This window comes from Mus pahari, chromosome 6, assembly GCF_900095145.1.
Source record: "Mus pahari chromosome 6, PAHARI_EIJ_v1.1, whole genome shotgun sequence".
NCBI lineage: Eukaryota > Metazoa > Chordata > Mammalia > Rodentia > Muridae > Mus > Mus pahari.
Window position 1 is genome coordinate 87,119,763 of NC_034595.1, and position 22,949 is coordinate 87,142,711.

Genomic DNA, 22,949 nt, shown 5'->3' on the forward strand with positions numbered 1-22,949 from the left:
ATGAACTAACCAGCACCCTCAGAGCTCATGTCTCTAGCTGCATATGTAGCAGAAGATGGCCTATTCGGCCATCATTGGGAAGAAGGGGAGCAGGGGTTGGGGGGGAGGGTACAGGGAACTTTCGGGATAGCATTTGAAATGTAAATAAAGAAAATATCTAATTAAAAGAAGAAGAAGAAGAAGAAGAAGAAGAAGAAGAAGAAGAAGAAGAAGAAGAAGAAGAAGAAGAAGAAGATGATGATGAAGGAGAAACTTGGAGGTGTTTGACTCAGGAAGAGTGCTGGGTCCTGCTGGGGGAACTGTGACCTGACAAACTCTGGCCCCTCACCCATGCTGTGCCTGTTCAAGGGAGGGGCAGAGTTTGGGAGAGTGGGGAGGAGCTCTTTACTAAAACAAAGATTCCCAACCTGGACTGTCCTACATTTGACTGCCAATTCTCAGATCAGTAAATCTGTGAATGACCCCAGGCACATTATCCCGCCCCTCCAACTCTCTGGTCTTACCCATCCCACTTCTCCGGATTGATGGGATAAATTAAACAAGAGAACATATGTAATGGTCTAATCTTGGTGTACTGTACTGGCATACAGTAGGCGCTCAATAGAGGTTAGTTTTTTCCTGAAGAAAAACATAAGAGGCGCCACCTTTCCCTGCTCCTCTGCCAATTAAAGCCCGGAGGAACAGGTTCCTGGGTTGCATTTGAAGAGAAAGGGGACATATTGGTTATATTAATTAATATATTAATAAACAATTTAATCTAACTAAGCAACAAAGCGAACAAACAAAAGGTTTTGTGGCCAAGGAAATGCACTTGAGGGCCAAGGCTCAGGTCCCGACTCTGACTCTCTTTCAATGTTTGGCCCCACCCCCAAGTAAAAGAGGTCCCCTCCTCAGCGCTCTTCGCTGTACTGTTGGTCGTTATGCTGGGTGTTCCAGATGCACCTCCTGCCTCAGTTTCGCCGACAGTTACAAGAGGACGCCGAAGTCAGCAGATGTCGCGGCGCCTTTAAGCCACTAAGCTCCTGTCGTAATCGTTGTTTCTTAGACTAAGCCTTTCCGGGGGTGGGAGGGTGGGAGGAGCCTATATATGTTGTAGCAGCCAATCGAGGCGCGGCATTTTCCGCGGGAGATCCAAATTTGGCGGCACATAGTTTGGCGCTAAAAAAAAAAAAAAAAAAAAAAAAAAGACCCAGAGAATGGAGAAGAAATCTTGTCAAACAGCTTTCGCAAAAGGGTTAGGGGACTGGATGTGAATTGCGAATGTTGAAGAGAAAGCCTGGGCTAACTGGTTTGTGATGATCTGATGAGGTCTTAACCAGGGGACTCACTCTGGAGGGCTTTGCACGCCAAGGGCCAAACTTAAAAATACAAAACAAAAGCCACACAGCAGCCTAGAGTAGGCCAGCATCTGCTGATGCCCCATCTTTCCCTGCCTGGCACTCCTCTAGTCTCTCCAAACTTGAGAGAGTGAATGGTAAGTGGATGATCAAAAAGGGAACTTTGGGCTGATGAGATGGCTCAGTGGGTAAGAGCACCCGACTGCTCTTCNTAGCAGCCAATCGAGGCGCGGCATTTTCCGCGGGAGATCCAAATTTGGCGGCACATAGTTTGGCGCTAAAAAAAAAAAAAAAAAAAAAAAAAAAAGAAAAAAAAGAAAGAAAGAAAGAAAAAGAAAGAAAAAGAAGAAAGAAAAGAAAAAGGAGTCCAAGCAAGGGACGGGAACTAGAGGGGTGAACGCGGAGCTCAGCAGGGCGCACAGGACACCCTTCGCGGGTCAGAGCACACGAGTGTCCGCGGGGTCCGTGGGCATCCCGGAACGCTTTCACGCACGGGCGGGACTCCGGACGCCCAGACATTCGGGACGCGAGCCGGACCGGGCCAGCCCCTGGCAGTGCCACCTGTGCCACGCGATCTCCGAGTGGCGATCTCCGAGCTCGGCAGCGCTGGGCGGCGGGCCAGGAGGGGAGGGTCCGGCCTTGCCCGGCGGGCGTCCATTGGCGGCTGCTCCCGGCGTCCGCGGTGCAGCCGGCTGCAAAGCCCGCAGGTGCCCCGCGCGCGCGCGCCAGACCCGAGTGGGTAGGGGGCGCAGCACTCGCCATGCTGCGCGCGCCGCGGACCCTGGCTCCGGCCACGGTGCAACCTACAAAGAGCTTGCCGGCGCTGAACCCCACCGAGCTGTGGCCTTCGGGTCTGAGCAGCCCCCAGCTCTGCCCGGCCACCACCGCCACCACCTACTACACTTCGCTTTACACGCAGACGGTGCCTTCCTCTGCGGCGCTGGGCACCTGCCTCGACGCCACTCCCCACGGACCCGAGGGCCAAATTGTGCGATGTGTACCCGCAGGCCGGCTGCCGGTAATGCTGGGGACCCCCTGTACTTCCCGTATACGTGTCTGGGTGGGGAAAAGGGAGAGAGGGTGCTTGGGACGCCGAACAGCTTGATTACAGCTGGTTGAGGTGGGGAAGCGGGACTGGCAGCAGAGAGAACCCCTTCATTTTCCGACTCCGTGAAGTAATCTCGCCTGCTGTCGCGGAGTGCAATGAGCACTGGACAGGGGAGCCTGGAGACCCAGCCCAGTGCCCCTAGCGCCTGCGTGACCTTGAGGGAGCTTCCAAGGCATCGACTATGCTTCATTCAGTTCATTCATTCTCTTATTGTTTACGCCAGAACCAACACCTGCTTTTTCAGGCCAGGGGCTTGGCCTGTGGGATTTCCTGGTGACTTTAAATCCGCATAGGTCTCCCAGGTCTCTGGTCCAGACTGGTATCTGGAATAGAGTTGTCTAGCCAGCTCCTTCTCAAGTGTTGTCCTCAGGTCCTCCCCACAGCCTGGTCATCCTCGGAAATGGCCAGTAGCGAATGCAAATATAGTCAGTCTCTTGGGTTTCCTGTTCCGATGGACTGTGTCCTCCCTCGTGAGAGATGTGATGTCAGGGAAGGCCTGGTGTGGGGGCGTTTGGGCTGAAGTACAGGGTCTGTGGGAATGGATAGGAAAGGGCCTGAGGGTGTTAGAGGGAGGGTTGGGGGGGCTGGTTTCAGCTCTGGTCTTCACTGTATATTTGGATGTCAGGGCCTCTGTTTCCTTTTTTTTTTTTTTTTAAAGGTTTTAAAATTACATTTATGTGGGGGATGGGGCCATTTGTGCCACACTGTGTTTGGACATCAGAGCACGACTTTTCAGAGTTGGTTTTCTTTTTCTGAGTGGGTCCTGAGGATCAAACTCAAGCTGTTCAGCTTGGTGGCAAACTCCTCTACCCACTGAGCCATCTTGCCAGCCCCCCAACTTTCCTCTTCCAGAAAATATACCTTCCTTGGCTTGTCTCCTCTGTTAGTTCCAGGTTTGGAAGCAGGTGCCAAGGAGGGGAGATGGTATTTGTAGGGTATGGTAAGTCTAGGGACAGGGATAAGACCACCCTGTGTCTCCAGGGCAGTTTGTCCGACCTGTGGAGCTGTCTGTTCTTCCTCCTCCCCCGGGGCAGACTCCGTGATCGCCTCTCTGGCTCCAGGCAGAGCCAGGTTCATTTTCTGCCTCTGGAGTCAAGCTTTCGTTTTACCTCCCATGATCCCTTTCCTGGGAGCGCAGGAAGTGGCACGGCTGTGTTGTCATTGCCCATTTTACAGGGCAAGAAACTGAGGCCAGCTGTTCTGCTGCTGTGTGAAGTAAACTGAACAGGAAGGAGCTTCGTGTTGTTGAAGCGGAAAGCTGAGGGTCAAAGGTCATCCAGCAAAGTGACCCACAAGGCAGCTCTCTATGCGGCTGGGCTTTACCCCAGAACTGCCCATTCTAGGAGCTAGGTGCCCCTGGGAAAGGGGACTCTGGAGGGCTAATCTCGCCTTTGACCACCTGCTTTTGGATGTAGAGTGTCAGTAACAGCTGGGGTTTTGAACTTCCCCACCAACTCTGCATCTGTCCTGTTCTCCCAGGGCGGGCTCAGGGATCTTAGCCAGAGTGGCTCTTGCATGCCAGACACCGCTTGGCACTCTGCACCAGTTATCTTGGTTAGAGGATGAGGCTCTCTATAGGTGAGGAAACCCAGCCGAGGTGAAGTCACTTGCTCAACTCACAAGGCCAAGAAGTGGTGGGTGGGGTGGGGAGGGGTGGGGTGTCATCCTTGCATCAGACTCCCTAAAAGCCTGCCAGGCCCAGAGACCATCTCGAGTCCATCTCCAGATGCCGGGGGCCCCAGTGCCCCGTGGGCAGGCCTAACCCCCTGCTTACTCATTTTACAAGGGTGTGACCTGGAGCTGCTCCAAGCCCAGCCCTGGGTGTGGCCTTCTGCTTTGTGGCTGCAAAGTGTGGGGTGAGCAGGATTTGTTGGGGAGCTGGCCGCTGAAGGGGTGACAACCGTGGCTCTGTAGAAGTCAGGCCAGGACTTAGGTCTCCTCGCCTCCTGCCCACTGGTTCTGCTGTCAACCAGCAAAGGACTCCCAAACTTTCCTGTTGAGTCTCACCTCTGGCCAGGCTTATGATGTTTCTCTGGGTCCTACAGCCAGGATCTGTGAGGACAGTGGGGGCTCTTCTGGGTTTCTCTTTGCCTCTTAATTTGTGCTATCCACATGGCGGTCCAGGAACTCACTATGCAGACCAGGCTGGCCTTGAACTCAGAGATTCACCCGCTTCTGCCTCCCGAGTGCTGGGATTAAAGGCGTGCGTCACACACCTGGCTGTTGTTATTGAGCTAGGGGTCTTTGTTCAAGCTGGTCCTGAATGCCTAGGCGCAAGTGATCCAGCTAAGCTGGGCATACATACACTCCTGGGGAAACTGAGGCAGGAAGACTGTTGAAAGTTCCAGATCCACCTTAGGGTGGTGGCCCAGATCTTTACTCCCAGCACTCTGGAGGCAGAGGCATGTGAATCTGTGAGTTGGAGGCCAGCCTGGTCTGCAGAGAGAGTTCTAGTATAGCCAGGGCTGCATAATGAGACCCCGTCTTAAAACAAAAGGATTCTGCCTCAGCCTCTCCAATGGCTTAGACTGTAAGACAAACATAATTTTTGTTTAAAACTCTACCCACACCAGGCCAGGAGATGACGAATAGGTTCAGGGTTAGGGTGACATGTCCCAGGCTGTCCTTTGGAGCTAACAGCAAAGTGGTCCCTACATTTTTTCACCCCAGTGCCTGCCCTAGATTGAAAAGGAGACCCAGGTCCCTGCCTGTGTGACCTTGGGTTGCCCTTCTCTGATCCCCGTGCTCCCTGTGTTTCCACGCCAGCTCCTCTGTTCCTCTGGGGCTCCTGAGCAGGGGGTGTGGTCTACACTTAAGGGCTTGGCAAATAGAGTAAGTCCTAACCAGGGGGTCCAGATGAGAACCGCACTGACCCCTGGGTGTGCTCACAGACCTTTGCTCTCCTTAGCCCCTGCTGTCTTGTCCAAGTTCACCCTTGAACGTCACTCGCAGGGATACCCTTGCCTGAGTGGCTGTGGCCACCGCACCGGCCTGCCGAATTGCCTCACTGTCTCCTCAGCACGAGCAGACTGGCCCAACTGTGTAAGTGGGTCAAGGTTGTCTGACCAACCAGCTCACCTAGCAAAGGAGGGAGAAGAGAGGTCCAGCTTTGACCCCGTCTGACCCCAAGGCCTGTGCTCAGGAGAGGTGCCACTCGGCCTTTGCAAGCTCAAGCCAGCCACGTGCTGACTTCTTTCTGCGTGCAGCACCCAAAGATGTTAGGCTGGTGTCCTTAGGTGGGGGACACACTGCTACTTAGGGACCCTGGGGTTGCAATGAGTGTGCATCTAGTGAGGGACGGTGGGAGAGGAGGAGGCAGCGTGTGAACACGTGAGGTGTGGGGAGCAGATGGCATAGGGGGACCTTGGCCCATGTTCTAGCAGTTCCTGGGGGGAGTGTGAAAGGACCGTTCTTGTAGCCTGACACATGGCTTCGGCTTCGGAGTTGGACAGACCTGGGTCCACATCCTGGCTCTGCTCTTTTGTCTGTGTGACTTAACCTCCCTGTCCCCACTTGTCTCTCAAGACAGAGTGTCAGTGCTACTACACTTCAGGACTGTGGGAGAGTGTGACGGGCTGGTCCACGCCCCTTCCTTTGCAGGTGGCCAGAGAGGTTCTGACTGGAGGTCAGGAGTATAGGATGAGCTAGAGCTAGGCTTGACCAGTCCTCTTGTCAACTTGCCCTTGTATGGTGGGAGGGAGCTTGAATGAACCATTTTGTTCAAGACAGAGTCTGTAAGACAGTCTGTCCGAGTCCACCTGGCCTTGATTACAACAGCCACGCTATGGGTACTGATGGGGATGGAGGCTTAGAGCTGAGGGTTGGAACTTAACTTGGATTATATGGGGGGGGGGGGGGTTCAGCGGGCCCTGTTGGGGGGGGGGGCTTTCTCTGGTGACAGGATGGGGCTAGCCTCCCTAGAGTCTAGGACTTGGTCTGTTTCGAGGTAGGTGAAGAATACTGAGGACTCTTTCAGACGGATGAGCAGGGAGGTGTTTGGATGAGCAGAATTCTTGTGCCAGGCCAGGGAGACTTCCTGGAGGGGGCAGGCGACAGGGAGGGGAGCTGACACCTGTCAGGCCAGCTGTGCTCGGCAGCAGTTAGAAGGCTGAGCCCTGCGGAGCGTGACCTCGTCAAGTGTTAAAACAGATCTCTCAGGCCGCTGGCTGAGGTAGCTAGGGGTCAGCGAAGGAAGGAAACAGGCTCTGAGGCCCCAGAGGGTGTGTCCAGGAAGATGCTGGGATCGCCTTTGGGGAATAGACTGTGCATTTCCTGAGCCCCTAATGTGTGTCCCCTACTGAGAACGTCCCTAGAGTCCTTGCCGCTGTCCTCCAGGTCATGATGTTCTGCCCATTTTACTGAGCAGGAAACTGAGGCCCTTAGCAATGGTGGCACATGTCCCTAGGTCACACACTGAGACTTCAGACTTGCTGGAGATTCCAGCTGGCCCTTTGCCCAGTGTCCCAGTGCCCCAGTGTCTCTGCCCCACCCCTGCCCAGCCCTAAGCCATCAGGGAGGCCCTTTCCGGGCAATGCAGCTAGAAGCCTCATTGTGGCCCTGTGGTGGTGGTGGTGGTGGTGGTGGTGGGTGGTGTCTGGGTAGAGTGGAGCAGATGTGCTGTGGTTTGGTTTCCCCAGCAGGTGTTTCCCAAGCTTGGCGGGAACGGGGAGGGGCAGCAGGGCCTCAGCTGCTTGTCCTTAAGACACTGGGGAAGGACTCATTGTGTCTCAGTAAAGAAAGAATGACAAGCAGTCCATTCAGGAGGCCCTGGAACCTCAAGCTGGAGCCCAAACTGGGAGGGGGGGTGGGGTGAGGGGGAGTGTTTGCACCGTTTCCCAATTGTGGGCACCTCCCTGGGGTGTGGCACTGAGCCAGGAAGTCCCCTGGGCCTGGGCGGATGCTGGCCCCACCCTGATAAGGGCCAGCTGTGGAGCTGTGATGGGCACCAGGTCTGTCTGAACCAGCTGCTTCGGAAAGGGACAGGTCCCCAGCCTGATTATTTGTCCCTCACTTCAGTGGGCACTGACATTTCCTCACCAAGTTCAGCCGGCCACGCCACACACCAAAGTGAGGGCTGGTGGCAAGCACACAGGAGATGGCTGGCTGTTGCTGGCCTGTTTGGCCTTGCTGCAGCTCATAAAAAAGGCCAAGGAAGGCCTGATTCTCTAACTCTTCCTCTTCCCCCCTCTCTGTCTGTCAAAGGCCAAAAGGAAGTTGGACCTGGAGGGCATTGGGAGGCCTACGGTCCCTGAATTCCGGACCCCCAAGGGGAAGTGCATCCGCGTGGATGGTTTGCCAAGCCCCAAAAGTAAGAGCTTCCGATGGGCACCTACGGTGGGGCAGCACGAGGCAGGAGCCCCCACCCTGTCACCTAAGGGCGCCTAACGGACAATTTGCTTTTCCAAGGTTTCTTGTGTATTCTCAAGATTGATTCTGTTCAGTAGATAAGGTTATGGCAACTCAGGACTCCACACAGCTAGACTAACACCTTGAATGGCTTCCTGTACTTTAGGCACCTGCCCTTCCCCGTCCCCCCTCCCCCCAGCTAACCACGATGACTAGTGTTTATTTGGCTTTTTTTTTTTTTTTTAAAGTTTTCCATATTTGGGTTTATCAGACCTTTTTCTAAAAGAGAAAGCTCTGAGAGGATTAGTAGCTAAGCAGGGTCTGCCTCCCACATACAGACTGCTAAGTGATTCAAAGGAAGCGAACCTAGAATAATCCAGTCTGTACCACCCGAAGGTCTCCAGGCTGTCTCATGGGGGTCCACCGGGCTCACCTAGGACCACCAGAAAACACAGATATCTACCTTATGATTCATAACAGTAGCAAGATTACAGGTACGAAGTAGCAAAAAGAATTTTATGGTTGTGGGTCACCACAGCAGGAGGAACTGTGTTAAAGGACTGTAGCATTTGGAAGGCTGAGAACCACAGGGCTAGAACCTTTCAAAAGCGAAGGTGGAGGGGATTCCTACCTCAGAGATGTTTCCGGTTAACCTGGGAGTTTAAGCCAGTACATCTAGGAGATAAATGGATTTGACCTAACTAGGGCATAGGTTTAGGTAGAATGCATAGATGTCAGGAATTAGGGATGGGGGTAAGGGCGCCCACCCGACATCGATTATTAATGTCTGCCATGAACACAAAACTGGAGTAAGCAGTATGTGTGTCAAATGCTTGGCCTCTGTGTGTGAAGGGATTCTCAAGTCCCCTTCTTGAGGGATCTGAGACTAAAACTTAGTTCCCGTGACTAGTTTGGATGCCAACTTCTATGAGACTTAAAGTCATTTGATTGCAAAAGGCCCCTTGTGGTTTTAATTCGCTTCAGCTGAGAAGTGGTGTCGCAAGGGCAGCCCTGTTGAGAAAGGGACCTTTTCCATGGACCTGGCCCCTATTTGATGTTTGACGGTACATGATTCCCCTCAGATAATTATCGGGCTACACATGGGAAGAAAAGGCAAGTGTGGATCTATAAAAATGCTCTCAAATCCAGGCTTGTCCTTTCCTTTCAACCATAACTCCTAATTCCTGGTATAATTGTTGGGAGATGATAATGGTTTAGCAGGAAAACTGGAGCCTGCCTGGATTTGAATCCTACTTTGCCATCTGCTGAGTGAACCGAACAGATGACTTAACCAGTCTGTGCTTTCTGTACAGCCCTGTAGGGTATTCCCTTAAGGAAAGTGCCCAGAGCAGTGACTCTCCCAACACTAGGCGGTTGTTGGAGCTGTTGCTGTCTGCTCTGAGCTATGGTAGAAAGGTACCTGAAGTCCACAACCCTTGGCTTCCGGTCTCGACAGCGCACCCTAGCGGAGAGACCTGGAGCAAGTCTCCTTCCCCCGAGGTTACAGGGCTTTGTGGCAGTGGAGAACCCCCTGCCTGGGTGCTCTGCGCGCTTGGACAGCTCTCGGTGAAGGGTGGGGGATAAGGTGTTTCTGAATGGATCTGAACTCGTGGAGAGACCCCAGGCTGGCTACCCCAGAGCAGTGTGTGAGTGGGGCCTTTTCCTCCTCAGCCCCCAAGTCTCCTGGGGAGAAGACACGCTACGACACGTCGCTGGGGCTGCTGACCAAGAAGTTCATTTACCTCCTGAGCGAGTCGGAGGATGGAGTCCTGGACCTGAACTGGGCAGCGGAGGTGCTGGATGTGCAGAAGCGGCGCATCTATGACATCACCAACGTGCTGGAGGGTATCCAGCTCATCCGCAAGAAGTCCAAAAACAACATCCAGTGGGTGTGAGTGCCTGGGCCCGGCCAGGGCACCATCCAATGGGTGCATGTGTTAGGGGCGGGGCCGGGAACAGTAGCCAATAGGTGTGAGATTTAGGGTGCCCTCCCCAGCAACAGGCAATTCGCACAAGTACAGGATGGGGGTGGAAGTAGGTGGCCAATGGGGCATAGCCTGTGTGTTTGAATGGGGTGGAACAGGTGTTCAATGCTGGCATAGTAGCGAGAGAGAGGGAGCCAAGGAACTGGTCAGAGCGGAGGATTCTAGGGGTTGCACAGGTCCGAGAGGACCCTAGCTCCTTGTATTAGGGGCCCCAGGATCCTCCTCTTGACTTAGGAAAGCCTTTGGGAATAGCTCAGGTATGGGTCGGGCTCCAGGGTCTGAAAGCATCCTGGCATGAACCCTTAAGGAAACCCAGGAACGGAGCCAAGGCTAAAGTCAACAGCTGATGGAGGCTGGGGCCTAAGGATTGGACGCTGGGGTTCAGGCTTCTTATCTCTAACCTACCCCGCAAGCTTCAAGTGCTTAGGCCATGATAGTTCCCAGGGAGCTGGGCATCCCCACTGATTTGCCTAACTTGGGAGGGGGGCACCGCTGGTGACTAGCCCTGGCTTGGAGTTTCACCACCAGCTGCCCTCTGCGGTTATGCGGGGGGGGGGGTGTAGCCCTGAGATGGAGACCATGACGTTGGGGATTGCTCTGTTCCCAGAGGCAGGGGACTACTTGAAGACCCCACCCGACCCTCCAGGCAGCAGCAGTTAGGGCAGGAGCTGAAGGAGCTGATGAATGCGGAGCAGACCTTGGACCAGCTCATTCAGAGTTGCTCGCTGAGCTTCAAGCACCTGACCGAAGATAATGCCAACAAGAAATATCCTTTCTGCGGGCAGGGGGGGGAGGAGCAGAGAGCAGGACTGCTGGCTATCGAAATGTACACTCCGTTGATTTTTTTTTTTTTTTTTTTAAACCTCCGTACAGGGACTAGCTCCCTCTAGAGGACAGTCACATTTGTATCTCCCTCTCAAGCTTAGCGAAGTTTGGGGGTTGCTTTGGGTCTTTTGTGAGATCCTGCCGAAGAGATTTAGGTTCTGTGCTTGGTACCTACTGTAAATGTTGATAAGACCTACAGTGCGTGTTTGGATCCAGTCTGGACTTCCCTTAATTTATTTTTTAGTTATGCTTTTTTTTCTCATTGTGTGTGGAGGAGTGCGCTGTGCTGTGGCATGTGTATGGAGGCCAGGGGACAGCTTATGAAAGTTGGTTCTCTCCTTCTACCACGGAGGTCCCAAGGATCAAATTGCCGGCTTGTAGCTGAGTGTCTTCATTCCCTGCGGGCTCATTCCCACACCAGGAGAGAACACCAAATCCTATTACAGATGGTTGTGAGCAACCATGGGTTGCTGGGACTTGAACTCAGGACCTCTGCAAGAGCAGCCAGTGCTCTTAGCTGCTGAGCCATCTCTCCAGACCTGCCAGCCTTTATTTCTAAAAACATGTTCTTAACTGAGGTTGACCGTCTCATCTCCCACCATCTCTTTTCCCCCACCCTTATTTGTAACCCACCCCTAGAATTCCCTTTTTGGCTCCCCAAAGAGTCCAGCATAGGGTAGGGCCTTGTGTGTGACAGTTGAGGGCTCTGCCCCTGATCTCCAGCCCCTGGTTACAAGGTCATTAAATCTTGTAGCCCCCAATAAAGCAAAAGAGCTGGCACTCTGAACTATTTTCTTAGACTGGGTCATCCCAAACTGAGTTTAAAATTACCTTCAATACATGGCTTATTGCATTATATATTCATCGCTCCTTAGGAGGAGACAAACAGTAACCTACAAAGCTTTCCGAGGTTTGGGGGCCACTTGGCAGCAAGAGCCCAGCCTCTAAGGTCTCCCAGGCAGCTGCCATTCCCTGGCCAGTCCATGGGAAGCAATTTTACTTGCTTCTTACCCTTTACTCTCCTGCTTCTTGTAACCTACCCCCGGGTTCCCCCTTCGGCTTCCATATTCCATATTACTTGTGCTCTACTGCCCCTCCCACGCCCTTCCCTTAAAGCTTCCCCCCACCTTCTCTTTCTGACCTCTACCCTCCCTCACATACACACATGTATACACATGAAAATTAGCAGTTAGGAGCCACGTAAGAGAGAACAATGACTAGAACAGTGACTTTCTTCCTTTTTGAAAGAGGATTGGTTTATCTTTATTACTATATTTTGTTTTGTTTTGTTTTAAAGTTTTTTATTTATTGTTGTATGTAAGTACACTGTAGCTGTCTTCAGACACACCAAAAGGTGTCAGATCTCATTACAGTGAGCTACCACGTAGTTGCTGGGATTTGAACTCAGGACCTTTGGAAGAGCAGTCAGTGCTCTTACCCGCTGAGCCACCTCTCCAGCCCTTTTTTTTTTTTTTGAGACAAGGTTTCTCTGTGTAGCCCTGACTGTTCTAGAACTCCCTCCGTAGACCAGGCTGGTTTCAAGCTCCAAGCTCCGCCTGCTTCAGCCTCCCGAGTGCTGATATTAATGGCATGCGCCACCATCACTACCAGGCCAGTGTTTGTTTTTCTAAGCCTGGGTTACCTTGCTCCTGTAACATTTTCCTGTATGTTTTCTGTTTCATTTTTCTTTATGCTGGTATCATCTGTTGAGAACATACTATATTTTCAGCATCCATTCATTTGTTGATGGGCATTTAAGCCAACCCCACTTCCTTGAGGTTGCAAACAGCCACACTAACCCTGGATATGCAGTCTGTTTGCTTCCCAGGGATGGAAGGCTTGTGCTACTCAAAGAACAGTCTATGGTCATTTGCAGTTTGTCTGAGCTGCATGGTGTGTGAGGGTGTGACAGGCTTAGGAGGGGAGAGGAAAGCCCCACAGGCTGGGTGTATACATTGACAAGGTTGCTTTTCTTAACTTTTCTGCCCCTACACTGGCCTATGTGACCTACCAGGATATCCGTGCCGTAGGCAACTTCAAGGAGCAGACCGTGATTGCCGTCAAGGCTCCACCACAGACAAGATTGGAAGTGCCGGACAGGGCGGAGGTTAGAAGTGTGGAGGTCAGGGCGGGAAGGCCCCGAGTTGCTCTTTGGAGTCTGAGGCTGAAGTGTCCAAAACTGGAAGGAACAAGAGAGACTAAGTTCTGGCCTGAGGGCATCTCTGGTTTTACAGGGGTTTTCTCTTTGCAGTTAGGGCTAGAAAGGGTCCTCAGTCGCTGAAGGTGAGGACCGAAGCCTTCAAGGCTGGGGATGGAGCCCTAGCACGGTCTCCACAACTGAGCTGTACCTGGACCCTTGGCTTTTTAAAGACAGGGCCTGTCTGTGTGGGTCAGTCTGGCTTTAAACACACTGTGTGGCCCAGCCCAACCCCCAATTCGTGGTCTTCCTCTGCCTCTTAAATATTGGTGTTAAAGGCAGATACCACCATTCCTGGCACAAGATCAAATTATTATTATTTTTTTAGAATTTTACTTATCTAGTCACTGTGTGTGTGTGTGTGTCAGAGACAAGTGGGAGAACTCTATCACAACACCAAACTTCTTTTTTATTTATTTTTATTAATTTTTGGATATTTATTTGGGTTTTTATGTGTATGTTTGGGTGGTTTGCCTGCATATGTTGTCTGTGTGCCATGTGCATGCTGTGACTGGAGATCGGAAGAGGGCATTGGGTCTCCTTGTAGCTGGAGTTTTGGGCTCTTGTTAATTGCCATGTGGGCACTCTGGGTCCCCTGAAAGAGCAGGGGACACCCTTAACACTGAGCCATCTCTCCAGCTCCAGCCCGAATTCTTTAATACTCGGGTAAAGCCCGTGTGACTCTGAGCCCAGAGGATTCCTCTCCTAAGCCGCCTTCTATCTCTGTTCCTGGCCACGTCAGCCTGGCTGGAACTCGGCATGCTCTGTGCAGGGCCTTTTCTCATCTTCCCTCACACTGCTCCTCTCCCTGCCCGGTGGGCTGCTGGCCAGCCTCGGCTTTCACTCTGAGTCCTGAGTCACTTCCTTCCTCTTCAGCTAGCCAGACTAGATCCTCCTTTTTTTTTTTTAAACCACACTAAATCTCAGTTCTCTGGTCCCTCTTTAACAACATTCCCCACAAACTCACTGTGTAACCCAAGACGACCTTGAAATCCTGGTCCTCCTGCCTCTGCTTCTGGAATACTGGGGCTATAAGTGCATCCAGCATCAGTTTAGATAGTGCAGAAGCCGGAGCCCAGCGCCTTATACCTGCTAGGCAAACCCATCAGGTGAGCTGGACGCCAGCCTCTTGGTGTTCTAAGCTTTACGGAAGGATGTGGTGCTCAACTTGCTTTAGGGTGTGGCAATCCAGAAATGATGTGTTTGAAGGAAACCCATACTGCAGAGGTGAGCCCCACCCCTCAGCTCAGGACCTAGGGGGTTGTGGGAGACCCGGGCAAATGTGACAAGCAAACTAAGTATCAGCGATGACAAGGGTTTCTGCCAGACGAAGTGATGCAGAGACCTGAACGTGTGTGTGTGTGTGTGTGTGTGTGTGTGTGTGTGTGTGTGTTCACTGTGTCTTATGTAGAAACCCAGTGGAAAGGGGCGGCGGGGGAGAAACCCAGTCCAACTGGTTCAAGCTCGTGGGCAAGAAGAACACTGATGACAAAGCCCAGAATCTGAAGATTGGAGACAAAGTTTAATTCAGTGACTCAAGTCATGCTTCCCATCTGCCAGAGGGCTTAGTCTACCCCTGCCGGCCTTTCTCTGTGCTATTCTCAAGAGGGTCCCCCTCCTGTGATAGAAAGCTCGTGTGATGACAGCTCAGCCACCCTGGTAGGAAGGGACCTTCTCTCCTGTCCAGCCAGAGTCCTGTACCTAATGCTGGTTGGGTTGACCTCGGCCGTGTGACACCCTGAGGGAGCCACTTAACCCTGACTCTCCTAGCTGTATCCCAAGTGGGACCATTGGAGTTGGGTTGTGGAATATTACCACAGCAGCACATAGGCAGGGAAGGCTGATTTCCCCAACGAAAAGCAAGGTATCCTCCCAGACGTGCAGGCTGGAGAGTGCAATGGTGATGTCATAGCCAAGCAGGGCAGTGTCAGGCTTGTGCCTAGCCTGCTCCCATGGGTATCGCTGTCTGTGTCTGCTCAAACCAGCTGACCTGTGTGGGTCTGTGTCCGTCATTGTAAGATGGTTTCTCTTCCACCTCCAGGAGAACCTGCAGATTTATCTAAAGAGTACCCAAGGCCCCATTGAAGTCTACCTGTGCCCTGAGGAGGGGCAGGAGCCAGACAGTCCTGCCAAGGAGGCTCTCCCTTCCACCTCCACCCTCAGCCCCGTCCCTGACTGCGCTCAGCCCGGCTGCAGCACTGACTCGGGGATCGAAGAGACCATAGAGTCTTCAGGTAGGCCTTCCCTGAGAGGGGAGGTGGGTGTGGCACTAATTCTTCTTCATCTGCATTCATCGGTTACCCAGCATTCTTCCCAGCCGAGGAGCCCAGTGTCCTCATGTGTGGTCTCTGAGCTTCATGCTTTGCGAAGTCCACGAGGATTCTCATCTCATGGGGGAACTGGGGCAGCTCTGGGGCAGCTCAGCCACTCATGCCCTCAGCTGTGTGCCCTCTGACAGTTTCTGCTTCCATTTCCTTATCTGTAAGTTGGGCAAGAGTAGTTAATATTTAACTCTCGGGTTATTAAAAGGATTAGTGAACTAATGTAAACCGAATGTTTGGCCTGGCAATAACTGTCATTTCTACTGCCGTGACGGCTGTGAGGGTGGCTCGAAGCCAAGCACGTGGCAATCGGCAAGCCTCGGTAAGTGGTGGCATGTGTATGGGGTGGGAGTTGAACCCACGCGTGATGCATCCTGGGGAAGTGGGCACCGAGCCACAACCTTGGCCTGTGGGTCCTTAAAATATCTTAATTAAAAGTTTATCATCAAGACTTTGTAAATAAAAAACATCATGTACTGGAATGAACCAAATCCAAAGTCTATACATTTCAGTATACTTCTATATGATTAGGATAGCCACGGCTGAAGAGATGGTTCAGCAGCTAAGAGCACAGAAGGACGCAGGTTCGGTTCCCAGCACCCACATGGTGGCTTACAGCTCTCCATAATTATAGCTCCCGAGGAGCCAGAGCTTTCCTGGGTACCTCCCGGCACTAGAAGTGTGTGAGCACACACATGCACTCACACACTCACATACACCACAAACACACCACACACTCATAGAGATCCACATGCACACACAGACACACACACACTCATTCCCCACATGATGCACACACACACACACACACACACACACACACGTAGGCAACATCCTCATACCTATAACATGAATATAATAATGTTTTTGTTTTTCTGAGACAGGGTTTCTCTCTGTAGCTTTGGCTGTCCTAGAACTCACTCTGTAGACCAGGCTGGCCTGGAACCTGGAGATCCGCCTGCCTCTGTATCCTGGGTGCTAGAGTTAAAGCCGTGTACCACCACAGCTGGGCTCATTTATATATTTATGTTACATTTATTTACTGTTATATGTGGATGTGTGTATATGTGAGCAGGAACATGCCATGACACATGTGAGGGTCCGAGGACAACTTGTAAGGAGTTGGTTCTTTCCTTCAACCATGTAGGTCCTAGGGATTGAACCCAGATCGGCAGACTTAACGGCAAGCACCTTTACCTGCAAAGCCATCTCGCTGGCCCCAGGTCTTTTTAAATGTTGGAGACAAGGTCTCTAACCCAAGTCACAGCTGAGGTCCTCTGTCTGCTCTCCGGTGACAGGATTACTAGGGGTTCTGGATTTCCAGAGGAAGGCTTGGAGCTTTCTCTGGTAACACTAGCTAAGTAGGTTTTTTGTTAGTTTTTTTTTTTTTTTTTTTAACCATGACTCCATATTGGGCTATCTCATTCCATACCACACCTTGAAGGGAGGTCTCATCCCTGCTGGTTTAGCATTAGATAACCAAGGTGGAGAGGTGTTGCAACTTAGCCAAGGCTAGACAGCTGGAAGACAGCCCGGTGTGTCTTAACCTTTGGTCTACAGGGGCCCAGTGCTGTGTCCTCAGGCTCAGGATAAACCCGGGAAGCGCTCCTGGCTGGAGGGCCCACACCTGGCTGGGAGGAGGGTGGTACAGCTAATGACTCAGAAGCCACCTCTGCAGAATGGCTTTGCCTTCTACTGAGATTCTGCCCCAGGTCACGTGACCGGCCTTCCTGACTGGGGGCCAGCTTGGTTTTTACATTTTTCAAGGGTTGGGGGGAGGGGCTCGAGAGAGACGGCTCAAGTGTTAGGAACATTCATTTATTTATATGTGTATGAGTGATCTGTCTTCACACGCACACCCAGAAGAGGGAATCAGATCCCGTTACAGATGCTGGGAATTGAACCTGGGTCCTTTAAGAAGAACCGTCAGTGCTCTTAACCTTTGAGCCATGTCTCCAGCCCCCAACATCTGCTGGTTTTTTTTTTTTTTTTTGCAAAGGACATGAGTTCAATTTCTGGCATTCACATGGTGATGATTAACTCTAGTTCTAGGGGATCTGACGCCCTCTTCTGACTTATGCTGGCACTGCATGCATATGGCACCATACACACATGTAGGCAAAACGCTTGTACACATAAAATATAGTCAATAAACCTAAAAAAAAAAAAAAGTTGGGCAGACGGCAACTGTGTTACATACGCTGCCCATGTCCCACAAGACAGGAGATGCTGTCCAGCCCTTTACAGAAGTCTATTGACGGTGATTTGGTTCTGTATGATTATATTAAAGCCCCTAGACAGCTAGTGGCTTCCTTAAGGTCTCACAGCAAGTCGCTGGAAGATCTGGGACAAGAACCCATGCTTTTAACAATTCCAGGGTTCTTTCCGGTGTTGTTCAGGGACCAGGGCTTCTCTGTGTGCCAGCCATCTGACTCTTTGGGCACCTCCTTAGTCACTATCTTCTAACCCAGACCTGTGCCTCCTGTGCCCCGCCCTCTCACCCCGCCTGCGGCTCTGCCCTCTGGCTCAGCTGTCAACAAGGACGTGGCTCTCCAGAGTTCAAGCTTCCTGCGAGTTAGCTGGCCTCCAAGACCTTGCATGCAGGCCGTGGTAATAGCTTCTCACCAGCTTTCTGGTGTAAGATCTGAAGACCAGAGGCTGTGGCTGAGCTCAGGGGTAGAACATTGGCCTGGCCACAGAGGCCCTGGGTTCTAACCCCAATGGTGGGCACTGGCAAGAAAACCAGGAGGCTCTGGGGTGGGCAAGGGTGGGGCCAGTTTGCTTGCTGCTTTCTCCCCCATTGAAGGGAAGAAAAGGAAATTGTTCTGAAGGTGTCCACTTCCACACTAACACCAAAAAGGAAGGTGCCATCATGAAGGTGTCCACTCACATGCATACACTTCCATGCACACTCACACATATAATTCCATGCACACTCACTTACAGGCAGACTCACTCACAAAAATACAGATATAGGTTGCATGTTCCGGCTTAAGTAGAGGTTTTTGGTTGTTTTTAAAGATTTGCTTATTTTTATTTTATGTGTGTGAGTGTTTGCCTCTGTGTGTGTGTGTGTGTGTGTGTGTGTGTGTGTGTGTGTGTGTGTGTGTGTTTACCACATGTGTGCAGTGCCGGGCAGAGGGCAGAAGAGGACATGAGATCCCTGGAGCCAGAGCCAGGCAGTAGTGAGCCCCCATGTAGGTGCTAGGGACCGATCTTAGATTCTCTCCAAGAGCAGCCAGTGCTCTTAACCTCTGAGCCATCTTTCTGGCTTCAAAGTAGAGTCTTTTTTTGAGGTGAGAGAGCCAGAGACCAGGCCCAAAGCAGAGAGCGCCGTCTTGGGATTTAAGGTTCTGGATCTCCGGGGGAATTGCTAACCCGTTGTGATTCAGTTTCCTTATTATAGAAGGGGCTTGAGTAAGAGTTGCCTCGAACTCCTATCCTGGCTCTGACGTTCTGAGATAGATTCTGAGGTCTGAAATTTGGAGACTTGGGTTGAAGCCTGTTGTTCTGCGCTTTGAAGACAAGCAAGACAGAAGGAGTGCTTGAAGCCGGAAACTCAGGGTCAGCCTTGGCAACACAGACTCAAGACCCAGACTCAAGAGATACATAAACAAACACATAAATATTCACCTGGTGTAGAGGCAAGAACCTGTGATTTCCCCACTTCTTGGGAGACTGAGGCAGGAGGGTCATAAGTGGGAGGTTTGCCTGGATGATGGTGAGTTCAAGGACAGCCTCGGTGACTTCTTCAAACCCTGTCTCTAAATAACAGGTATAGAGAGCTCAGTGGTCGAGTGCCTGCCTAGCATGTACAAGGGGCCTGGCTTCTATTCCTGGTACTGCTTTTCACACACACACACACACACACACGCACACGCACACGCACACGCACACGCACGCGCACACAGTCACATCAGTGTCCACAGCTGATAAGCAGGGCTGAGGTTTGCAGCCACATTCTGTCCCCTTTGCTGTAGTCCCAGCGGTGTGGTATGATTGTAATGTGCTGGGGGTGGAACCCGGGGCCTGTGTACAGTAGGCAGATGCTCTACTGTTGAGTTTTCTCCTCAGCCCTAAACTTTGGTGATGATGGTGGTTATAATTGATGTGGTGTGTGTGTGCATGTATAACTATGCACACACATTCACGCCTGTTCAGAGGCCAGAGCAAGACATCTGGTGTCTCCCTCTATCGTTCTCTGAATTGTTGCCTTGAGATGAAGTCATTAGCTCTGAAATTGCTATTATTTGTCCAGACTGGCTGGCCTATCAGCTCTTGGGATCTACCTGTGTCTGTCTTCCAATTCTAGGATTGTAGGCACTCACAGCCATACTAGCTTTTATGTGGGCACTGGGGATTCGAACTCAGGTCTGCCTACTCGCAGTGCAGTCAGTCTTAACCACTAAGCTTATCTTTCCAGCCTTTGTTTTGCTTCAGGGTCTTGTTCCGTAGTCTCAAACGTGTGGTACTTCTGCCTCTGCCTGCAAAGCGCCAGAAGGAGAGGTGTAAGCCACCATACTCGGCATGGAAGTTTGCTCTAGGTTCTCCTGTAGGAATTTAATAGATTGAGATCTCGCGTTTGGCCTTTTGTCCACTTTGAGCTAATTTTAAGAAATAGTTTAAGGTTCCAACTTCACTCCTCTGCACATGGGCACCCCACTCTCCTGGGACCATTTATTGAAAGGGCAGCCCCTTGGGGGTGGGAGGGTCAGTGCTTTTAAAAAAAGATTTATTTTATCTTTTGTCGCTTATGTGTGCGTGGTATGTGCATACGAACACGAGTACCCACAGAGGCCAAGGAAGGCGTCTGATCTCTGGGATCAGGAGCTACCGATTGCGAGGTGTAGGCTCTGTGAACCCAACTCGGGTCCTTTGCACAAACCACAAACTGCCTCACATCTTCAACCCAGGGGAATGTAATGATGTAAGGAGAGTCGGGGAAGCTGGAAATGTGGGAACCAGAAAATGGCTTCCAAAACAGTCCTGTAGGGTAGCTAGGTGGATTGGATACAGAAGCTGGGGGTGGGGGTGTGGTGGGGTGGGGGTGGGTAGGTTTTTTGGGAGCAGGTCACTGCACCCAGTGGAGGGGAGAAGAGCACGGGAGAATGAGGTTTCTGTGACTGAAGCCTGGAGAGATCGGGTGTCCCCAGGCCATTAAGTGGAAGAGATGGAGGAGGGGCCAGCCATCGGAGAGCAGGAAGACTGTCCTGTGTGCTCAAGGCCAGTCATGACCCTTGTCTATTTGTCTCCCAAACCAGTACTGATACCCCAGCCGGTACCACCGCCACCGCCACCACCACTGCCGCCAGCCCCATCCCTCGTCCCCTTGGAAGCCACTGACAACATGCTGGAGCTGTCGCACCCACTTCTACAACAGACTGAGGACCAGTTCCTGTCCCCAATCCTGGCAGCCAACTCCCCTCTGATCAGCTTCTCCCCGCCCTTGGACCAGGACGAATACCTGTGGGGCATGGACGAGGGGGAGGGCATCAGTGACCTTTTCGACTCCTATGATCTTGGGGACCTGTTGATTAATTGACGCGTCCTGCATCTGTCTCTACCTCCTCACAGACAGACTGACAGGCTCTCTGCCCAGCTGGGGGACACCAGACACCAGGTGTCACCCTCCGTCTGCGCGGCTCTATTCCAGCCTTCCTTTTGGGCGGAGGCCAGCTAGGGAGATGTGGAGGATATGGCTGAGGAGTGTGTCCGGGCTAAGCCCTGATCCTCCTCTTCTGACCTCCGACCCCTTCATGAAGGACTACGGGTGCAGGTGGCCATGTTCAGGGAAAGGGTTCACCGCCTCCTTCTGAGGGGCGGGAGGGCCCTGGCTTTTCCAAGAAGCACTTAACACCTTTGTATTTATTTCCAGTTCAGTTGTGTTTGTCCACCCCGAGTTTTAGCAGGGAGATTTGTTCTAGTTTCTCCTCAGACAGGCCCGCCCACGCCCAGTGCCTAAGGGCACATCTGGGCTTCCAGGGGTCTAGGCCAGCTCCTTGCACCCCCTTCCCCCGTGGTGCCTGGGTCTTGAGGAGACTATCCAGTTTGCTTGAATATTAATTGCACTTAGGCTTTGTAATTTTAGAAAATGCCAGGCCCAGGCAAGGCACTGGCTTGGGATTCTCCGTCTCCTCCATCCTAGAGAAAGTTCCAGTAGCTGCCCTGGGGGGAAGTAGCCAAGGGGGCTGGCTTCCTATTGGATCTCTTATCTTTCCTGAGCCTCTGAATGTAAATGTAGGCCTTCAGGAATTAGCCCAGAAGAGCTCCTGGGAAAGCAGGAGCCACGAGTCATTCATGGCTCCTAGATGCCCTTCCTCGGAGGTCAGAGACCTGGAAGGTGGAGGCAGAGAGGTCTGCCCGAGTTTCCCTGGGAGATTCCTTAAGCACCCACTGTCCCAAAGCTCTCACTTCACTTCCAAGGTCAGATGTGACAGGAACTTGGTGTCAGGTTTGCACCTTTCCCTACTGAAGTGCTGAAGGGGGCAGGGGTAGGGCGTTCTTCCCTGCAGCTGAGGCCTCAGCAGCTCATGAGGGGATAGGCTGGTGCCTGCCACCTCTCCTGGCGTGGGGACCTGGGAAGAGCTCTTGATCTCACTTGTTCTGCCCATAGACTGACCATCCAGGGTTCCTGTGGTCCTGCTTTCTTCCTTGTCTTTCCAGGGATGGAGAATGGGCTTAACAAAGGCCATGTGTCCGGAGAGGTGTACCCAGGGGTGGCGGGGTCTGAGAGGCCTTCCACCTACCCTCAGGGAGCCTGGGTTTCTCAGGGGCTCAGTGGGGCAGCACTTTTGTTGTTGTTGTTGTTGTTGTAAGTTTGTAGCATTAAATTGATTTAAAAGATGAAGTTGGCTATGCCAGGTAGGTCCGAGCTAGCTGACTGGGAATTTGAAGTTTGGATGTTGAGCTAATATGTACTGACACCCTTTTGGGTTAATTTGTCTTATCCTTGAGTCAGCTTCCTGGGCCCATAGTTAGTTCTGTTCGAGGAGTGGTCAGTGACTCACACACACACCCCTACACACACACTTGAAATTTGTCTACTTCTACACCGAGTGTCCGAGTGACCTCGTCGTCTCTAAAGTTCACCCTCAGGAACTGCATAGATAAGCTACCAAAAAAAAATAATTAATCTCATGATGTTTGAAGTTCGTTTACAACTCTGTGTTGGGCTGTGTTCGTAGGTGTCTGCGGCCCGTGCTGCAGGTTAGACACACAGGCTACAGAGGTGTCCTTGGTCTCTCCCAGCATGGGGGGGGGTCTCAGACCACCCGGAAAGCCCAGTGTGCTTTAGACAGGGGGTCCCTTGAGTGATGACCTGGGCTCTGGTTTGATGCACGTGAGGCCGGAGACAGCATTGCTGTTCCCTGGTCTTTGCCATTTAGCTGTGCGCCAACTCCGAGAAACGAGATGCCCAACCTCTGTGCCGTGGGCTCTGGGTGGAGGAGAGCTTGGGTTGTAGCGGGAAGAGGACTGTCGTTCCTGTCTGGAGTGAGGTTAAGAATGCAGTCCAAGCCGGGCAGTAGTGGCGGCACGCCTTTAATCCCAGCACTCGGGAGGCAGAGGCAGGCGGATTTCTGAGTTCGAGGCCAGCCTGGTCTACAGAGTTCCAGGACAGCCAGGGCTATACAGAGAAATCCTGTCTCGAAAAACAAAAAAAAAAAAAAAAAAAGAATGGAGTCCAGATTCAAGTTCAGTCACCAAAAGCCCAGGGCAGGGATGGATGGAGGCTTCCCCAGCCTTTTGATCTTTGAGCTCTTTCTTATCAACCCTGCCTGGTCAAGGGGCTGGACCTCTCAGGAGAAGCCCGAAGCTGGCGTGGGAACATGC

General features: G+C 52.1%; 1 protein-coding gene across 2 annotated transcripts; it reads left to right on the forward strand.

Annotated features, from left to right (window-relative positions):
- The first annotated feature begins 1,972 nt into the window (after positions 1-1,972).
- E2f2 (E2F transcription factor 2) lies at positions 1,973-22,660 on the forward strand. Of its 2 annotated transcripts, XM_021200692.2 has the most exons (7): positions 1,973-2,355; positions 7,648-7,753; positions 9,463-9,682; positions 10,384-10,542; positions 12,594-12,708; positions 14,840-15,032; positions 20,381-22,660. In XM_021200692.2, the coding sequence occupies exons 1-7, from the start codon at positions 2,098-2,100 to the stop codon at positions 20,659-20,661; spliced, it is 1,332 nt and encodes a 443-aa protein (XP_021056351.1). In that variant the 5' UTR covers positions 1,973-2,097; the 3' UTR covers positions 20,662-22,660. The 2 variants fall into 2 exon arrangements, with proteins under 2 accessions (XP_021056351.1, XP_029395855.1); XM_029539995.1 differs by lacking the exons at positions 1,973-2,355; positions 7,648-7,753; positions 9,463-9,682 and adding an exon at positions 9,989-10,033 and having other exon boundaries at positions 10,386-10,542.
- Positions 22,661-22,949: the final 289 nt, after the last annotated feature.

Excerpts from the sequence above, each read along its gene's own strand:
- E2f2 (XM_021200692.2), top strand. The coding sequence starts at position 2,098 with ATGCTGCGCGCGCCGCGGACCCTGGCTCCGGCCACGGTGCAACCTACA. Across the intron at positions 7,754-9,462 it reads TGGTTTGCCAAGCCCCAAAA|CCCCCAAGTCTCCTGGGGAG; the intron begins GTAAGAGCTTCC and ends TTTCCTCCTCAG. Across the intron at positions 15,033-20,380 it reads AGAGACCATAGAGTCTTCAG|TACTGATACCCCAGCCGGTA; the intron begins GTAGGCCTTCCC and ends CTCCCAAACCAG.